Below are 19,709 nucleotides of genomic sequence, written 5' to 3'. Positions count from 1 at the left end.
GTGTAAGTACACTCTTAACCGTGATTGCACGAAACACACCTAACGAAACATTTAACAGAATGTATCCCCATCATTAAGCAACACATGGTTGTATGGAAAAATGCAATTCATTTTTGTATATTTATCTGATATCTACGTAACTTTCAAGGTATGCGACCATCAGCAAATAATAGACTTTTTTCATTTGTTTGTTACTACCTTTTTCTTTTTTTGAAACAGCAGCTTGTTCTGTTGCCCGGATTGGAGTGCAGTGGCACGATCTTGGCTCACTGTAACCCTCCAACCTCCTGGGTTCAAGTGATTATCCTGCCTCAGCTTCCTGAGTAGCTGGAACTAGAGGCATGTGCCTCCACACCCGGCTAATTTTTTATTTTTAGTAGAGACAAAGTTTCACCATGTTGGCCAGGCTGGTCTCTAACTCCTGACCTCAAGTGATCTGCCCGCCTCAGTCTCCCAAAGTGTGGAATTACACGTGTGAGCCACTGTGCCTGACCAGTTACTGACTTCTCTCATTGCAATGTGGTAGAACTTCTATAAACTATAGGATAATAATGTTAGTAGCAGACGTTTTTGTTTTGTCTCTGGTATTAATGTAAATGGCTTCAGTGAGTCTCCATTTAAAATCATGCCTTCTTGGGTTTTGTGAACCATTATCATGTAATTCCCTCTGTACCTATTTAACTTACATTCTTGTGATTCCTTTTTGAACATCTTTTAATTTGCTCCTGTAGTAAATGAAATCAATAGATTCCTCTGATATTAAACCAGACTCAGTGATTTTCAAAATATCAGCTTTATTGAGATATTTCATATGCCATGCAGTTCACATATTTCAAGTATACAGTTCAGTGATTTTAATTCACAGAATCCTGCAACTGTCATCACATTCCATTTTAGGACATTTTTATTACTTCTAAAGAAAGTTCTGTGCCCATTAACAGTCACTCCTTTTGCCTTACCTTCCTGCCTGCCCCATCTTGCCCAGCTTTATGTAACGACTAATCTACTTTCTGTATAGATCAACCTGTTCTAGACATTTCATATAAATGGGTCAAATAATATGTAATCTTTTGTGACTGTCTTCTTTCATTTAACATGTTTTCAAGGTTCATCTGTGTTATAGCAAGTGTCAGTACTTCATCCCCTTTTATATGGCTGTATAATATTCTGTTGTATGAGCATACAAATTATGACCATAATTTCTTTATCTACAATTAATGGGCATTTGGGTTGTTTCCACTTTATGGCTATTAATAGTGGTGCTGGGAACCTTCATGTGAAATTTTTGCTTGGGCATGTATTTTTGTTTCTTTTTGGTATATACCTAGGTGTAGAACTGGAGGGTCATGTGGTAAGTCTATGTTTAGCATATTGAGAAACTGCCAAACTGTTTTGCGAAGTGGCTGTTCCATTTTACATTCCCGCCAGCAGTATATGAGAGTTCCAGTTTTAACACATCCTTATCAATGCTTGTTACTGTCTTTTGATTATAGCCCTTCTTATGGGTCATAATGATTTTTTTAGCCTTAAAATTTTTAAATTCAGAACCAGCACTTGCCTGTGATCTCACACCCTCTTTCTTTCCTTTCTGTAATGCATGGTTTAGGAAGAACAGTTAGAAGCTATATTGTCAGCAGCAATTCAGACTAGTTCCTTGGGACTTTTGACTGGTTATATTAAAAGATGGATAACAGAAGGTAAGATTCTGATTTTTAACAAGTAAATTGTTTGGTATTTTTAAAGTTATCAATTCGCTATTTGTTGTATTTTTTTCTTATTTTTATTTTGATATAATGGTAGATCCACATACAGTTGTTAAGATACAATAGAGAGATCCTACCCCCTTTAGCACATTTGCCCGCAGTGCTATGATCTGACAAACCTTTAGTATAGTCAGCACAACCAGGATCCCTCACGTTGCCCTGTTATAGCCATACCTACCTTCCTTCTGCCCCATCCTTAACCCCTGGCAAGAATTTTGTCATTTTAAACATGTTCATAAATGGAATTATGCAGTATGTAACCTTTTGGGGTTACCTTTTTTACTCAGCAAAATTCTCTAGGAACTCATCCAAATTGTTGTGTGTATCACTGTTACTTTTCACACGCATACACACACACACCCCAAACACATGGTTCAGAACCATTTCTGAACACATCTGTTCAGAACCATTTGAGAATAGTTTTTTTCTGAACCATTTGATGATAAGCCATCATGCTTTTTTAGCCCATAAATATTTTGGTATTGCTTCTTCTAAGAATAAGGATATTCATTTACAGAACCACTTTGTGATCATTAAAAAATCAAGAAAATTAAGACTTTTATCAAATCTAGAGACCTTATTGAAATCCCAGTAATGTCCTTTATTTCAATTTAGAGGGGAGAGAGGGTTCAGAATCATGCTTTGTATTTAGTTTTTTGGAAAGAGATCTAGAATACTTTGTTTTTATAATTTCCCTTAATCTTTGTACATTTTGTCACTTTGTCTTTCAAAAAATTGACTTTTTTTTTTTTAAAAAAAAGAAATTAGGCCTTATTTTATAGTCTGCATTTAAGTTTGTGCCTGCCATCTCTCCTCATGACTAAGTGACAGGTTTTAGTTTTCGGTGGCAGTACTACCCGATGTGATGTACTCCGTGGTGTGATGCGCTGAAAGGTCCATTCTGCCATATTCTGCCTCTGTTCAGTGTTGGTGTTCACTTGGTTAGGATGCTCTCTGCCGTGTTTTCCCACCAGCAATTTAGAATTCTGTGTGTAATTAATAATCTTTATTTTTTCCCTTTTGTATTTACAAATAAGAACAACCAAATTCTGCTACTAATTTGCGCTTTGTTCTTGAATGGACGTGGAATAAAGTGGTACTCACAAAAGAGGAATTTGACAGACTATGTAAGTATTAGAAGTCTAGATGTAGGACAGAATTTGATATTAAAATACTAACCTTGGTTTATGTCTGAAGTACATAATTTTTAATCATTTTGAAGTTGTAAACTCTTTTTTCGGTTGTTGTTTGAGACGGAGTCTCGCTCTGTCGCCCAGGCTGGAGTGCAGCAGCGCGATCTCGGCTCACTGTAAGCTCCGCCTCCCAGGTTCACGCCTTTCTCCTGCCTCAGCCTCCCGAGTAGCTGGGACTACAGGCGCCCGCCACCTCACCTGCTAATTTTTTTGTAATTTTTAGTAGAGACGGGGTTTCACCATTTTAGCCAGGATGGTCTTGATTTCTTGACCTCATGACCTGCCTGTCTCGGCCTCCCAAAGTGCTGGGATTACAGGCGTGAGCCACCACGCCCGACCTGAAGTTGTAAAGTTGTAAACTCTTAAAATTTGAAGATGTCCCAAAATAAAATTATTTCTTTTTACATCAAAGTGATAAAAGTAATTTTTTTTTTTTTTTTTTGAGACATGGTCTCACTTGTTGCCCAGGCAGTAGTATAGTGGTGAGTTCATGGCTCACTGCAGCCTTGACTCTTTGAGCCCAAGTCGTCCTCCTGCCTCAGCCTCCTGAGTAGCTTGGACCACAGGCACATGCTGCCTCACCCTGCTAATTGTTGTATTTTTTGTAGAGACATGGTCTCACTATATTGCCGAGGCCGGTCTTGAACTCCTGGCTTCAAGCGATCCTCCTGCCTTGGCCTTCCAAAGCATTGGTATTACAAGGCGTGAGCCATTACATCCAGCCAAAAGTAATTTTTGATCAAGATTTTGCAGCAGGTCATTAAACTGGCAACATGCTGATATGCCTACAGTAGCAGGTTTTAGGATTATAACTTGTCTTTTTGGTCTTAGGAGTTTAATTTACTAAATATACTGGTGATGGAGTAAGGGGAATGTGCTAGGTAATGCTGAGAAGTTTCTGTACTTACTTTCTATTTAACATATTGATAGAAATGATGAAGTTGAGTGGCAGGGTAAAAGTGCGTCACCGTTGTCCTCCATGGACAGATGTCATTATTATGGTGGCAAATCATTTTCCTTCTTGACAGTTTTGTTAGTCTCTTGTTCATTTTGATTGAGTCTTGGGGTATGTCATGAATATTAAAAACCTATCATGTCCAGTTAGGGCAAATACAAGGCTGAAAGTACTAGTAGTTAGAGATACAGTTGCACTGGAAGTGCACGTAAAATTTAAGTTTATTAGGAGGTAAATGTTTTAGTCATTTCTCTTGTGTCATGATGAGTAAACAGATGGACTTTGGAAATGATTTGACTATAGATAGCTTTTCACAATGTAAGTTATTCTTAGTAGAGAATTTTTATACCAATCAAGTTTGTTAGGAAGACATGGAGCTTGCTAGTGTGTTTAGGCTATACTTATGAAACTGTTGTCATGAATTAATTTAAGTATTTCAGTCATCAGTGTGATTGAGGTTTGGAAGAACACTATCAGGTGTTTAGGATCAGAGTAAAAATGTCTTTTTTTTTAAAGAGAAAAATGTTTGTTAGACCTCATTATGTTTTGTAAAAAGAAACTCAATTCATAAATCATGTGACTGCTTTGATTCTTTGAGGATAGCGCAGTGTTTGGGAGTTTAACGTGTTAGTTCAGCTGTTGCTGCTTTGAGCTTTATTACTGGTAGGTTGGGTTTTTTAAAAAATAAAAACCTCTAAGAATAATTAAAATACAAAGCATAGTAAGTGTTTTAAATGTATTAGAGATTAGGTGTGGTGGCTCAGGCCTGTAATCCCAGCACTTTAGGAGGCTAAGATGAGAAGGTTGCTTGAGGCCAGGAGTTCAAGACCAGCCTGAGCAATATAGCAAGACCCCAGTCTCTGCCAAAAAAAAAAAAAATTCTTTTTTTAATTAGCTGGGCATGGTGGCACATGTCTGTAGTCCCAGCTCCTTGGGAGACTGAGCCTGGAGGAACACTTGAGCCCAGGAGTTTGAGAGTGCCATTGCACTCCCACCTAGGTGACAGAGTAAGACCCTATCTCAAAAGAAGTATTAGAAGTAAAGCAAATTAGGTCGGGCACAGTGGCTCATGCCTATAATCTCAGGACTTTGGGAGACCGAGGCGGGCGGATCACCTGAGGTCAAGAGTTCAAGGCCAGCCTGGCCAACATGGTGAAACCTCGCCTCTACTAAAAATACAAAAATTAGCCGGGTATGGTAGCACATGCCTGTAATCCCAGCTACCCAGGAGCCTGAGGCAGGAGAATTGCTTGAACCTGGGAGGGAGAGGTTGCAGTGAGCCGAGATTGAGATTGCACCACTGTACTCCAGCCTGGGCGACAGAGCGAGACGCTGTCTCAAAAAAAAAAAATAAAATAAAACAAATTAGAATTTTATTTGATTTAAAGAAGGATTTTAGAATGAAGACAGTTGTTTTCTAGACCAATAACACATTAAATATTGATGTAACTAAATGGGTCATTAAAGTAAATCCCTGTCTTTTGATGTGTACTGGTTGTGAGGATAAGCTCTAGATCTAGATGATTTGAGTTCATATTCTCACTCTTGGCTTTTGCTAGTTTTATATTGAAAGCACTTTTTAGGTTCCTTGGAAGTTTTGCCATTTCTAGCTTGTCTTTATAAATCTCATAATGAATAGAATAATTCTTTTGAGTGATAGCAGTTTGAGAAATTTTGCATTGTGATTCTAATTTATTTAGATTTACTGTATGGAAACTTATCTTGTATTTTATTCTTGAAAGGTGTGCCATTATTTGATGGTTCGTGTCATTTCATGGATCCACAAACTATACAGTCTATCCAGCAATGTTATTTGCTTCTTAGCAATCTTAATATAGTCTTGAGCTGTTTTGCATCAGAAGCCCGAGAGATCACTGAGAGAGGTATCCTCTTTGTTTTATCAATTGATTGTTTTATTAAATTTTACTTTTTAGAGAAACGAATACATTTCTCATGCCTTAGATGGATCATTATGTAAAGAGAACATTATTTCTCCGTGCTAGGGTTTTTGTTTGTTTCTTTGTTTCAGTGAAAAGCTACAAAATGTTGTTAGACATGCCATGCCATAAGCCCATGCTTAAATAAGCTTGCGAAATTGTGAAGTTAATGATTATTAAGGTTAGTGTATTTGCAGTAAAGTTTCAAATTAAGTCATATGTACTTTTTTTTTTTTTTTTTTTTTTTGAGATGGAGTCTGGCTTTGTCGCCCAGGCTGGAGTGCAGTGGCACCATCTCGGCTCACTGCAGGCTCCGCCTCCTGGGTTCATGCCATTCTCCTGCCTCAGCCTCCGAGTAGCTGGGACTACAGGCGCGCACCACCACGCCCGGCTAATTTTTTGTATTTTTAGTAGAGACGGGGTTTCACTGTGTTAGCCAGGATGGTCTCGATCTCCTGACCTCGTGATCCGCCCGCCTCGGCCTCCCAAAGTGCTGGGATTACAGGCGTGAGCCACCACGCCCGGCTATATGTACGTTTTTTATTCAAAGAAGTCATTATAATTTTTTTCTGTTTTGCAATTTCAAAACCAAAACAAGTCAATTTCATTTAAAGGCCTGTTTTGAACAATCTGTCTTAGTGATACTATACTAGTTTGTATTAATGTGTAAATTTGAGTTCTGGAATTAGCTAAATGAAAGTGTAGCTGAGGTGGAAGTGTATTTACCTAAAATGTCTATTTTAGGGAGTGACTTATTTTAGCATTTTGGAGATTTGCTTGACATCATTTTGGACCAAAGTAAACTAGATACAAAGGTGAATTAGTTCAAGAGAGATACACATATCTTGAACAAATACATGTATGTAAAATATATATTTACATATATATGTAAATTACCAAGTGATTAAGTTTGAAAACTGTGGAGCAGCTTGATTTTTTTTGTGAGTAAACAACTGATGTTAACTCTTCTTTACAGGACTGATAGACTTAAGCAATAAGTTTGTGGTTTCCCATCTCATCTGTCAATATGCACAAGTGGTTCTTTGGTTCTCTCATTCTGGGCTTTTACCAGAAGGCATAGGTAAAATATTTGATTACTCTATAAGTATTAATTAAAACATTCTGAATCTTTATAATTTTGTTATTGTATTCAAATGCTTTGGATTTCTTTTCTTCCACCTCACTTAATTTTCTCCTTAATTTAATTTATGCTTACCTTCTTTTCTTACATTTTTCCTTACTTTGTGTCTTCATCCTGTGCCTGCCACACAGGGCTCATACATGTTTATTGGATTGAATAACATTTAGAAGGAAAACAAATTTGAGAAAACATAGCTCCTGAAAATGAGTTCGGCAGTATTACTAGCTATTATTTGTATCCATAGAACTATAGTTTCTATAACTCAGTTTTCCCGTTTCCTGATAATGGTCCTTTTAATATGGTTACTAATATTTCTTCAATTAAATAACCCCTTTTATCTAGTAATTTATGCCAATACCAAGAATTAGAGAATTCTTGGTATTTGACTTGTGCTATATTTGTTTAGAATATAACTTCTAAACCCTTCACTTTCTTGCATTTCCAGGAAGCCATTAGATTTTATTTAGAAGTGCCTCTGCCACTGTACATAATTGTTGATCTTATTTTTTCATAATCCTCTTAAATTTTGATTTGTAGTGAACATGTCTTGCTTTCAAATTATTATTTGTGCCTAAGGAGTAAAGTTATTTAGAACAGTTTCCGGGATTTTAAGCCACCATCCATGTTGTTAGACTTTCACGACAGATCATTTTCTCACTTGCGCATCTGTAAATAAAAAGATGTGTAGTAATCTTTTATTACTTAAATATAACCACCCTGTGGGTTAACCAGGGGTTGCTGTAAATATTAAATTACAGTAAAATATTAATATGTATTGTTGAGATATTTTGGAAATAATATCAGCTTTTTTTCCAACTCTTAAAAATCTAGATGATTCTGTGCAGTTGTCAAGGTTATGCTACAACTACCCTGTAATTCAGAACTACTACACCAGTTGTCGACAGAAGTTTGAGCGTTTATCAAGGTACTAGTAAAATAATTTTAGAAATTACATCTGTAAGAAGTCAGAAGTTTCTCAGAACAGTGTTCGTCGTGTTACAAAGTGATTGAATGGGTAGAATTCTCAGTAAATGTCAGAATTTGCTATTACCATTACTATTTTATTTCTTTTTTTTTTAAAGAATACACGAATAGCCTACTTAGTTCCTTTGAAATAAAGAAGTAAAGGTAATAGACAAAGAAAGAGTGGTGTTTAGAGTCTTGACCACACTTCTGGAAATAGTCGTCTTCCTCAAGTTGCAATGACAAAATTACAAAGCGTATAACATTTAGAGCAATGATTCACAAACATTGATTGCAGGTTTCTTACACCCAAATCACCTGGGAATCAGTACTTTAAAATCTGTGCCAGCTACGTCGGGCGCGGTGGCTCAAGCCTGTAATCCCAGCACTTTGGGAGGCTGAGACGGGCGGATCATGAGGTCAGGAGATCGAGACCATCCTGGCTAACCCGGTGAAACCCCGTCTCTACTAAAAAAAAATACAAAAAACTAGCTGGGCAAGGTGGCGGGTGCCTGTAGTCCCAGCTACTCGGGAGGCTGAAGCAGGAGAATGGCGTAAACCCGAGAGGCGGAGCTTGCAGTGAGCTGAGATCCAGCCACTGCGCTCCAGTCTGGGCGACAGAGCGAGACTCCCGTCTCAAAAAAAAAAAAATCTGTGCCAGCTGTAATTCTGATGCATGGCAATTGTGGGAACCAGTGCTTTAGAATGACCAATTTAGGAGAGTGAGCATTAGCTTGGAAGATTGATTAGGATATTTTACAATTCTAGATCTGTTATTTCCTAAGTGTATATCCTTGGCGCTTTGTTATGCTTTCTAATCCTATTTGTTATATAAGTTATGAAGTCAGTATAAAGCTAAATAAAATAATGTGTGCAGGGCATCTAGTGCAGTGCCTGATTCATTGGACAACCTCAAAGAGTAGTAAGTGCTGCCACTATTCACAATTAGAAAAGGAAATAAGAGAAAAAAAGAGAAAAGAAAAGGAAACAGGGACAATATTTGCATGTCACATCACAGGCGCTCAGCAATAGATATTTGAGTAAAGGAATCACTGAAGATAAAAGACTAACCCAAGTGATGAAACAGAAACTTTAACTTTCTGTCTTTGAACTTCAGTATTTTCACTATGCTGGGCTTTATACGCTATGGTAGTTTGCTTAATATGGTGAAAAATAGAATGGTCACTGGCTAGATGGACCACCTGGGCACCTCACCTTGACTGACTGGCTTGCTGATGACTGAACTGGAGGCAACTTAAGGGCTTATCCAACTAACTCTCCTTGATGTCTGTAGTTCTCATCATGCTAACTAGGGTTCCATTCCCAATTCTCTTCTCTGTCTCTGTTTTTAGAGACAGGGTCTCTGTTGCCCAGGCTGCAGTGCAGTGGCATGTGTATAGCTCACTTTAAACTCCTGGGCTCAGACGATCCTCTTTCCGCATCCTCCTGAGTAGCTAGGACTACAGGTGCACACCACCATGCCCAGCTAGTTTTTGTACTTTCTTTAGAAATGGGGTCTTGCTTTGTAACCCAGGCTGGTCTCAACTCCTGACCTTGAGTGATCCTCCTGCCTTGGCCTCCCAAATCATTGGGATTACAGGCATAAGCCATCATGCCCAGACTCTTCTCTCTTTGATAGTTGGGATTGTTACTTTTAATATTTTGATGCTGGTTGCTTTGATATTAATTAACAGTGATATTAAATAAGTCTTAACTTTTCCCTGATTGCAGAGGGAAGTGGAACCCTGATTGCTTGATGATTGATGGACTGGTTTCTCAGTTAGGAGAGCGAATTGAGAAGTTGTGGAAACGAGATGAAGGAGGCACAGGAAAATATCCTCCTGCTAGTCTACATGTAGGTTTGCAGTAATGTGCTATCACTTAGAGTCTGCAAAGCTGGGGAGGGAGGAGACATGCTTAGCTGCGTGTCTGGCACAGACTTGGGAAAACAAGAAGCATGAATGAATGAATGACCTTATAAGATCCACTGAAGGTTTTATCTCTTTGTTTTATAGGCAGTACTTGATATGTACCTATTAGACGGCGTTACTGAAGCAGCCAAACATTCTATTGTATCCTTATCCAGTGTTTATGTATTATTAAAATTATAAAATTTCAAGAGTAGTAGAAACCTGACATATCTAATGTGATCTCAGTTGCAAGGTTGAATTTTGGTTTTGTTTTTTTAAGGAGGTGTGTTAAGCCAGGATCTGTTGTTTGGGCTCAGATGGCCTATGATTAACCTAAAACTATAATGTTGTTTTTTATTTGTTTTTCTAGGTATAGGGTACTTGGGCTTTTATCAGATACTTAAATGTGTCCAAGACACTCAAAAAGTTAACAACAGTTGCCCTAAAATACTACTACTAAGTGGTCTCTCTCAGTGGCGTTAACCTCTGTGCTGGAAATGAATACATTATAAGTTAGTGTGATATTACCTTAGGTGTTATTTGAGTCCTGTAGTCTTTGTGATAATATTTTTGTGCTAATGTTAGTTACTTAGTCTAAAAATGTATAATTCCATTTATAATTTATAAGCTAGATGATGTCTGATTAAGCTGCCATCTTTTGCTGGATCACTAGAAATTTGCATATATCTTTGTTTTTATTTACTGAGCTACTGACTTCATAAAAATTCACTTTATCTCCTTTGTGGTGCTGGTAATAAAATACTGAGAATGAATGGAGTTGGTGTGGGACCAGTTTTACCTACATTTACTAAAACTATCCTCTCATTGCTGACTCTTCATGACGGCTTTTAAACACTAAAAACGGACCTTTCAAGTCTCTTAATGCTACATTTTGTTGCTACGTATTGTAAATATATATGTAGGAGGTTTTTGTTGTTGTATTTTATTGTCCTTAATCTGCTTTTTCAAAGACCATTTATTTGCTACTTGATATTATGTATTCCTTTCCCAACAAAACGGACACTCCCATTGAATCTTTCCCAACTGTATTTGCCATTTCTTGGGGCCAAGTTAAACTTATTCAGGGTCTTTGGTTGATAGATCATAATGACTTTGAGGTAAGTCTATTCACTTACAGCGTAAACTTCCATGAATTACTAGAATTTTAGAAAATACACATAATTTAAATTGATATTAAAAGATATGATACAGTCTACTTCTAAAAATAGTTGAGGGAAGGACTCAGTTTAATCAGTACCTTTACCAAGCACTATTTTAGAAGGCAAGAATATAAATATAAAAAATCAGAACCGAAGATTTCTTACCGTTTAAAGAAGGAAACTACTAAGTAAGTAATTATGATAGTGCAGATACAGTGATTGTTATATTAGAGATATGTTTGGGGTGTTGGGGGAACCATGGAAGGCAAGATTTGGCCTTGATGTATGAAATTGGTGATGGGACGATCTTATAAAATAGTATGATACAGTCTCAGAGGTGTCAGGTTTTTTTTTTTTTTTGAGACGGAGTCTCGCTCTGCCGCCCAGGCTGGAGTGCAGTGGCCGGATCTCAGCTCACTGCAAGCTCCGCCTCCCGGGTTCACGCCATTCTCCTGCCTCCGCCTCCCGAGTAGCTGGGAGTACAGGCGCCCGCCACCTCGCCCGGCTAGTTTTTTGTATTTTTTAGTAGAGACGGGGTTTCACCATGTTAACCAGGATGGTCTCGATCTCCTGACCTCGTGATCCGCCCGTCTCGGCCTCCCAAAGTGCTGGGATTACAGGCTTGAGCCACCGTGCCCGGCCGATGTCAGGTTTTTGATAAGGCTTTTATTCTTTAAAATACAGTTATCACTGAGTATCTGGGCGGAATTGGTTTCAGGATCCAGAAACCAAAATTCACAGAGACTCGTGTCTCTTATATAAAATGGCATAGTATTTGCATATACCCTGTGCACATCCTCTTGTATGCCATCGGCCCTCTGTGTCCATGGATTCCACATCCGTGGCTTCAAGCCACAGATCAGAAATACTCGGGAAAAAACTGGGTCTGTACTGAATATGTACAGACATTTTTCTTGTCACTATTTCTTGGACGTTACACTATAACAGTTATTTATGTGGTATTTACATTTCATTGGGTATTTAAAATCATCTCTAGATCACTTATAATATCTAATACAATGTAAATGCTGTGTGAATGGTTTATTCTGTATTGTTTTTATTTGTATTATGTTTTATCATTATACTGTTACTTTTTATTCTTATTTATTTATTTTGAGATGGAGTCTCGCTCTGTCACCCAGGCTGAAGTGCAGTGGCGTAATCTTGGCTCACTGCAGCCTGTGCCTCCCGGGTTCAAGCGATTCTCCTGCCTCAGCCTCCCAAGTAGCTGGGACTACAGGTACACACCACCCTGCCTGGCTAATTTTTACATTTTTAGTAGAGATGAGGTTTCACCATGTTGACCAGGCTGGTCTTGAACTCCTGACCTCAACTGATCTGCCCACCTCAGCCTCCCACAGTGCTGGGAGTATAGGCATGCGCCACTGCACTTTAAAATTTTTTTTTTAAACTTACTTTTGTTTGTTTTAGAGACTGAGTTTTGCCATGTTGCCCAGGCTGGTTTTGAACTCCTGAGCTCAAGCAGTCCGCTTGTCTCAGCCTCCCTCCCAAAGTGCGGAGATTGCAGGCATGAGCCACCGCGCCCAGCCTTATTTTTGCAAATCTTTTCTATCTGCACTTAGTTCAGTCTGCAGATATGGATCCTGTAGATACTGAGAGCCAACTCTATATACCACAGATTAAAGTAGATTTTTTCGGCTTATATTTGAACGGTCTTATCTTGATTTTTGTGGTTTTTTAGTGTTAGGTTTAGCTGCTTTGTCTAAATGTATGGGACTATGTTTATGTTTGAAACTTCTCATGTTATTTCCAGAGTGGTTTGGATCTTTTGTTTCATCCAGCTACCGCGAAACCTCTGTCATGGCAGCATTCGAAGATTATTCAGGCATTCATGAGTCAAGGCGCGCGTAGACACGCCCTCAGATATATTCAGACAATGAAGCCGACAGTGTCCAGTGGTAGCGATGTTATCCTTCACCTCACTGTTTTGCTTTTTAATAGGTAAGTACATGTTTTGAAAGTATAAACTCCTTATCATATCTGTTAATAAAATGGAATTGATGAAATAGACAATGGCAATACACAGTTGGCCCTTAAGTCAGTAAAGTCAGTCCTTTGTATTAGTGGGTTCTGCGTCAATGCAGATTGAAAATACAGTATTCATGGGATGTAAAACCTGCATATATGGAAGGTCAGCTTTTCATATACATGGGCTCTGCAGGACCAACTTTGAAACTTGAGTATGGGTGGATTTTGGTATCCTTGGGGATCCTGGAACCAGTCCCCCCACGGATACTGAGGGACAACTGTATAATATTTTACTTTGTTGCATTACTTATTGGTCTTTCAGTGTTAAGAAAAACATACAATACCTTTTATCTAGAATAAGATAAGTACCTTGAACAAAAGGAAGGGGTGCCAAATTGAGATTTACAGTTATATTTGTTGCTAATTGACAACATTGCCAGTTGTCCTGCCTGGACAGCTGAGGGTTTAGTATGCCGAAAAGGAGTCAAGAATAGAGAGGAAGAATGAAGTGATAGAGAGTTGCAGATTGAGAATTTGTATTCAGTAATGGTACGCTGATATTTTTGTTAATATTGGTTGTTTGAGTATTAGAATTCTTCGTATTTGAATTTTGTCATTGCATTTGCCCTATTGCATCCTCATAGAAAGAAAATCTTAATTTAAGGAAGTGTCTGATTTCACATCTTAATACTTCAACCAGATTTGAGCAAGTGATACCTTTGTTTCTTCTTTTTGCAGATTTTAATGTTCTCTAATCAGTGTATTTGCCATTTACATAATAATGATGATTACAGTCTCACCTGCATAGTAACTGTGAGAAAGCTGAATGGCGTGATTGCAAGTGCAGTGGTGTGGTTATTGGGTTTTGTTGTGAACTAAGCTGGAGACATTGCTTGGAGCTGAAATTCCTTACTAGGCTTACTTTATACCACTTTTCTTGGTTTTATTCAACCCTATTGATCGTTTTTATATTTTTAGAAATTACTTTACCTCACTGTGTTATATATGAACCAATTATCAATTCTGCGTCAGCACTCTGAAAGTTACATTTTCTTGGTTCTCTTTGGTTAAATAGCATGTACTTCTGAGGATGAGAGGGTAAGATCTACAAATTTCAGGCAGAAGAAAAGTTCTGAAGTTTAATAATAGGTTGATTAGACATAGAACCTTAACAGTAATGAATTAGCAAGTACTTGTTGAAATAATCTGGCTTAGCAAAAATGTTTAGATAGCTTAATAAATCTAGAATCAATACTGAAATTTTTTCTGAGATCAAAATTGTAGTTTCAAGAAGATTTACTGTAAGAACAATAATTTAGCCGGGCGCGGTGGCTCAAGCCTGTAATCCCAGCACTTTGGGAGGCCGAGATGGGTGGATCACGAGGTCAGGAGATCGAGACCATCCTGGCTAACACGGTGAAACCCCATCTCTACTAAAAATACAAAATAATTAGCCGGGCGTGGTGGCAGGCGCCTGTAGTCCCAGCTACTCGGGAAGCTGAGGCAGGAGAATGGCGTGAACCCAGGAGGCGGAGCTTGCAGTGAGCCGAGATAGTGCTACTGCACTCCAGCCTGGGTGACAGAGCAAGACTCCGCCTCAAAAAAAAAAAAAAAAAAAAAAAAAGAACAATAATTTAAAGAAGCTAAATGTGATAACTTGAATAAATGGGTTAAGCATTATAGTACTGGGTTGGAAATCAGCATATAAATTTTTTTCATTTGCATATACCTCTCACTCTTTAGTGATGTTAAAGTGTTGATACTTATCACTAATACTTACATCAAAAGGGCAAGTGTTGGAACTTTGGAAGAAACATGTTTGGAAGTTTGCTGATTTTTTTTCCTTCTTTTGATTCCAAGTGTCCTTCTTTAATTCATCCAGAGCATGTTTCTCTGATTTGCTGGGTTCTCATTTCCTTTACCTTTGCCATATAGTAAACAAACACTAATAAATAGTTTAATTTCTAAACCTTGTTTCTCTTAAGTTGGAAAAAGTCTCAGTTACCCATTTCCCAGAAAACTAGCACATTAAGGCTCCTATACATTAAATACAGAAATAAAAACAACCACTCAAAATTCTATTTGTGAGATAGCTTGTATTCAGATTTAAGAAATGTTTAAAAATAATTACTAGTCCTGTAAATAGAGAATGACGTGAGTGTTGCTAAAAAGTCAGAGAACGCTGTTGAAAGTGCAGGTGATAGTTTTTATTGAAGCACCTTAGGAGAAAGCTGCTTAAATGTTTGAAATAATAATTTTGCAAAAGGCAGCCGTGTTTATTGCCCAGGAGATTACATAACAGCATACTTTACACTTCACTTTTATCAGAGAGAAGCAAATAACAAGAAAACAAGCTGATTTACAGGGACTTATTCAAGAAAACAAAGTTTCTGAGCATCTCCCGCGGTCATACATAATCACCTAATTTGTTCAAGTACCTACAACTCTAGTCCAGCAGTGTTTAATCAGTATGTCCTCGAACCATGGATAGAGGTTACATTTGGGAAATTTGAACTAAAAGTCAGAGAAGTTAGGCTGCATCATGGTCTAACACTCAAATGATTTGATTGCATAAAGACAGTTGAAATGGCTGAAAAAGTTTTAATATTTAAACCATCAAACACTAACACTCTCCCTACACTCACTGTCCTGACGGTACACCCTCACTTCTGACCTGAGGAGGTTTTGCCCTGTTTTGAAGTATTTATTTATGTTAGTGATATTGTTTATTAATTTGCACCCTTACAAATAATGTTATTGAAACAGCCACTTATTGTAGCAAAGACGTTAAGAGCAAAATCTTTGGACTCAAATAGATTTGGATTTAAATCTAAACTATGCCACTTTCTGAAATAGGATCAAAAGCAGTTTAGTTATCCTCTCTGATTCTGAGTTTCCTCCTTAAGGGCATCTTTGCATTTCTCTAAAACTTCGTGCTGGTAGCTTTTCAATTTTATGAGCTATTTGTACGGACATACCATCACAACTGTGGCGTGGCTGTTTTACGTGCAAATTAACCATGATGCACTGTACAGCGACAGACTTATAAATAAAGACTATAGATAATTCAGCTACTAACACTGATTATTCAGTCTTAGGATTATAAATGTACAAGAAAGCTGAAAAATCCTTTTGTATAGGCATAATTTTTCTTCTTTCTATGTTATGTGGGTTTATTTTGCTGTACTTTTAACTCAGGTTGGGTGATTGTTTCATTTTCAGCTTTTTTTTTTTTTGGTAATACAAAAATATAAATCGAATGTCCTACATAGCACCTTAGCAGCATCCCACAATTTTAATAGATGATTCTGTTCTAAATATTTTTAAATTTTCATTATGGTTATTTATTTTCCCTATGATTTAGAAGTTTTAATTTACAAATAATGGGTTTTAAAAATTGTGTTGTTGGTTAATTGTATTGTAATCATATAATGTGATCCATGTGGTACCTGACCTGTAAAATTTTGCTAAGACTTGCTCTGTTTAAAAGTAATAATAATAAAGGCCAGACACAGTGGCTCATGCCTGTAATTCCGGCACGTTGGGAGGCTGAAGTAGGAGGATCACGTGAGCCCAGGAGTTCAGGACCAGGCTGGGCAACATAGGGAGACCCTGCTGCTGCTGCTTCTTTTTTTTTTTTTTTTTTTTTTTTGAGACAGAGTCTTGCTCTATTGCCCAGGCTGGGGTGCAGTGACACGATCTCGGCTCACTGCAACCTCTGCCTCCCAGATTCAAGCGATTCTCCTGCCTCAGCCTCCCGAGTAGCTGGGCTTATAGGCGCCCGCCACCATGCCCAGCTAATTTTTGTATTTTTAGTAGAGAGAGGGTTTCACCATGTTGGTCAGGCTGGTCTCCAACTCCTGACCTCAGGTGATCTGCCTGCCTCAGCCTCTCAAAGTGCTGGGATTACAGGTGTGAACCTCCTTGCCCAGCCAACCCTGCTTCTGTTTAAAAAATTTTTTTTGGTAAGACTTGATTTACCCACTGATAAGTACTCAATGTATTCTCCATTTAATAGGTGAAATGTCAAATGTATTTGTCCCCATGATCAAGTTTGTTCGTTGCATGGTTTTAATCTTTCTGTGTCCTTAATAATTTTTTTTCCTGGTCTGTTTTGTGAGTTAGTAAGTACGCGAAGTTGCTGACCCTAATGGTGGATGTCTCAGTTCCTCACAGTATTGCCAGCTTTTTGTATTTTGAATATTAGGTACATAAGAGTTTTAGTTTGTTCTTTTAAAAAATGACTTTTAAAATTATTATATGGTAACCTTCTTTATCATGAATAATTGTTAATGTAGACACACAATCTTTTTTATTTATATCCTGTATGTGTCTTTCCCCAGTCTTTTTACTTTAGTCGCTAGAAATCAGTGCTTGGTTGTTTACCTGTCTTGAATGTCTTTTTGTATTGTGGTGTCCACCGTGCATTTTATAATGCATGTTTATATTTGGTCTAGCACGTTTAGAGAGTTTGCCACAGGATGGGTTTTCACTCTGTCTTTGCTGTATTGCTGAGAACCCCCATGCATTCCTTATTAAAATGACTTCTATATCTTTTACTGCCAGCATGCTAGCCTAGCCTTTCATAAATTAATATTCTTACTGTTCTTCCTAGCATCATTATTGTCTTCTGTAGGAAGAAAGAGAATAGTGAGGATTTGGAGACTTTGTTTTAAAACATTTGCTAAGTGTTGGCAATGAATTTCTTGGAAGTTGTAAGTGTTTTCCTGCTATGGGGGAAACTGGGAAAGAACATAATCATTTGTCATTTGTTGTTAAAAATACTCTGTATACGATTATCAAATTAATATTTGGTAAATCATAAAGCAAGTTTATCTTTCTCCTGCTAGTATGTCTGAGCAACTGGGAGTAGATATCACAGTTTAAAGTGGAAATTTTTTTTTTTGAGTTGGAGTCTCGCTGTGTCCACCAGGCTGGATGGAGTGCAATGGCGCGCGATCTAGGCTCACTGTAACCTCCACCTCCTGTATTCAAGTGATTCTCCTGCCTCAGGCTCCTGAATAGCTGGGATTACAGGCATTGCCACCATGCCTGGCTAATTTTTGTATTTTTAGTAGAGATGGGGTTTCACCATGTTGGTCAGGCTGGCCTTGAACTCCTGACCTTATGATACGCCCACCACGGCCTCCCAAAGTGCTGAGATTACAGGCGTGAGCCACCATGCCCGGCTTAAAGTGGAAAATTTTAAAAATGTATAATGCCTATGGGCTGGGAGAGAGACATATTATTTGTTTTTGAAGATAAGCTATTTACATGCTTCAGTGTTTTAAGAGGTAAGAATGATGACATAGTGAATTCCCAACTGCCTGTTTCCTCTTAGTACCCAGTACTGTGAATAACTTCTAGTGTATTCTTCCTAAGATCTTCTAAACAAATGTTAAAAAATGCCTATATGTTCTCTCCCACTAAACCCTTTTAACAAATAAAAACAGCACACTGTGTACCCTTCTTACTGTACACCCTTGTGCAATATACTTTTTTTCACTTTAGTTTGGTGCTAATTTTATAATTACATAAAGGATTTGCTTTTTAACTGTTGCATAGTAGTTCATTATTTGGATAGCTGTACCTTTATTTTTTAAATTAGTTCTCCCTTTTTTTTGGCGGGGTTGGGGGAAAAGAGTCTCACTTGTCACCCAGGCTGGAGTGTAGTGGAGCGATTTCGGCTCACTGCAACCTCCGCCTCCCGGGTTCAAGCCAGTTCTCCTGCCTCAGTCTCCCAAGTAGCTGGGATTACAGGCATGCGCCATCATGCCTGACTAATTTTTGTATTTTTAGTAGCGACAGAGTTTCGCCGTGTTGGCCAGGCTGGTCTCGAAGTCCTGACCTCAGGTGATCAATCCACCTATCTCGGTCTCCCAAAGTGCTGGGATTACAGGCTTGAGCTGCCACACCTTGCCCTAATTATTAATAGTTCCCTGTAATGAACATTTAGGTTGTTTCAACCTTTAGCCATTTTAAACAATGCTATGATGAGTAACCACACATATTGCACATGTGCCAATTTACAGAATAAAATCCTAGGGTGAAAAGATGTTTGCCCTCGTAATTTTGGTAGTTTAATTTTGACAAGTAGGGCAATTTGCCCTCCATCAGGGTTATGCCAACTTAATCCTCCTCTCAATTACCATGTGCTATGTCTTTTATCAACACAGTGTGCCAAGTATTTTTTATCTCTTCATCTCATAGGTAAAAATGGTAGTTTTAATATGTTCGGTCTCACTATAATAATAAAAGTATCTTTTTTTTAAAGAGCTATTTCTTTTTGTGACCTGCCCATTAAAATCTTTGGCTTTTTTTCCTGTGTTGTTGGGATTTATCTTACTGATTTATAGCCACTTTGTATACATTAGGGAAATCAACCTTGTTGTGAAATTTAATAATGAAATGTTCATTTTATTCTCTATTTTTCTTTGTTCAAAAGTGTTCTGCTTTTAAGGTTTCTAGATTTTGGTTTAGGGAAAAATGACCATATTTCTGTGCACATGGACACAGATGAACACTCTTCTATACTCAAGTTATAATGATTCCACTGTCTAGTAAGAGAAGTACGAGACAATTTCATATGTGAATTTTTAGGGAATACCTCTACACATTGTGCTTCTTGACTTGTTGGCCTGTATAAGCCCTGTGGAATATGTGAAAATATTCTAGTCCCAGAACAACAAAATTAGCAG

At 37.9% G+C, this 19,709-nt stretch overlaps 1 protein-coding gene across 3 annotated transcripts in view; it reads left to right on the top strand.

Moving 5' to 3' along the window:
- Positions 1-19,709, top strand: part of AHCTF1 (AT-hook containing transcription factor 1) — a 97,232-nt gene that overhangs the window by 37,889 nt on the left and 39,634 nt on the right. For all 3 annotated transcript variants that reach the window (XM_037986109.2, XM_073011918.1, XM_037986111.2), the window contains exons 13-21: positions 1,607-1,697; positions 2,801-2,890; positions 5,654-5,794; positions 6,825-6,929; positions 7,821-7,914; positions 9,684-9,807; positions 9,968-10,024; positions 10,834-10,980; positions 12,797-12,984. In XM_037986109.2, the coding sequence (XP_037842037.2) occupies positions 1,607-1,697; positions 2,801-2,890; positions 5,654-5,794; positions 6,825-6,929; positions 7,821-7,914; positions 9,684-9,807; positions 9,968-10,024; positions 10,834-10,980; positions 12,797-12,984 (1,037 nt within the window). The remainder of the gene's footprint in view (positions 1-1,606; positions 1,698-2,800; positions 2,891-5,653; positions 5,795-6,824; positions 6,930-7,820; positions 7,915-9,683; positions 9,808-9,967; positions 10,025-10,833; positions 10,981-12,796; positions 12,985-19,709) is intronic.

Source organism: Chlorocebus sabaeus, chromosome 25 (assembly GCF_047675955.1).
Source record: "Chlorocebus sabaeus isolate Y175 chromosome 25, mChlSab1.0.hap1, whole genome shotgun sequence".
Classification (NCBI taxonomy): Eukaryota; Metazoa; Chordata; class Mammalia; order Primates; family Cercopithecidae; genus Chlorocebus; species Chlorocebus sabaeus.
The sequence above is the reverse complement of the archived record's forward strand: the minus strand, read 5'-3'. Positions and strand labels throughout refer to the sequence as shown.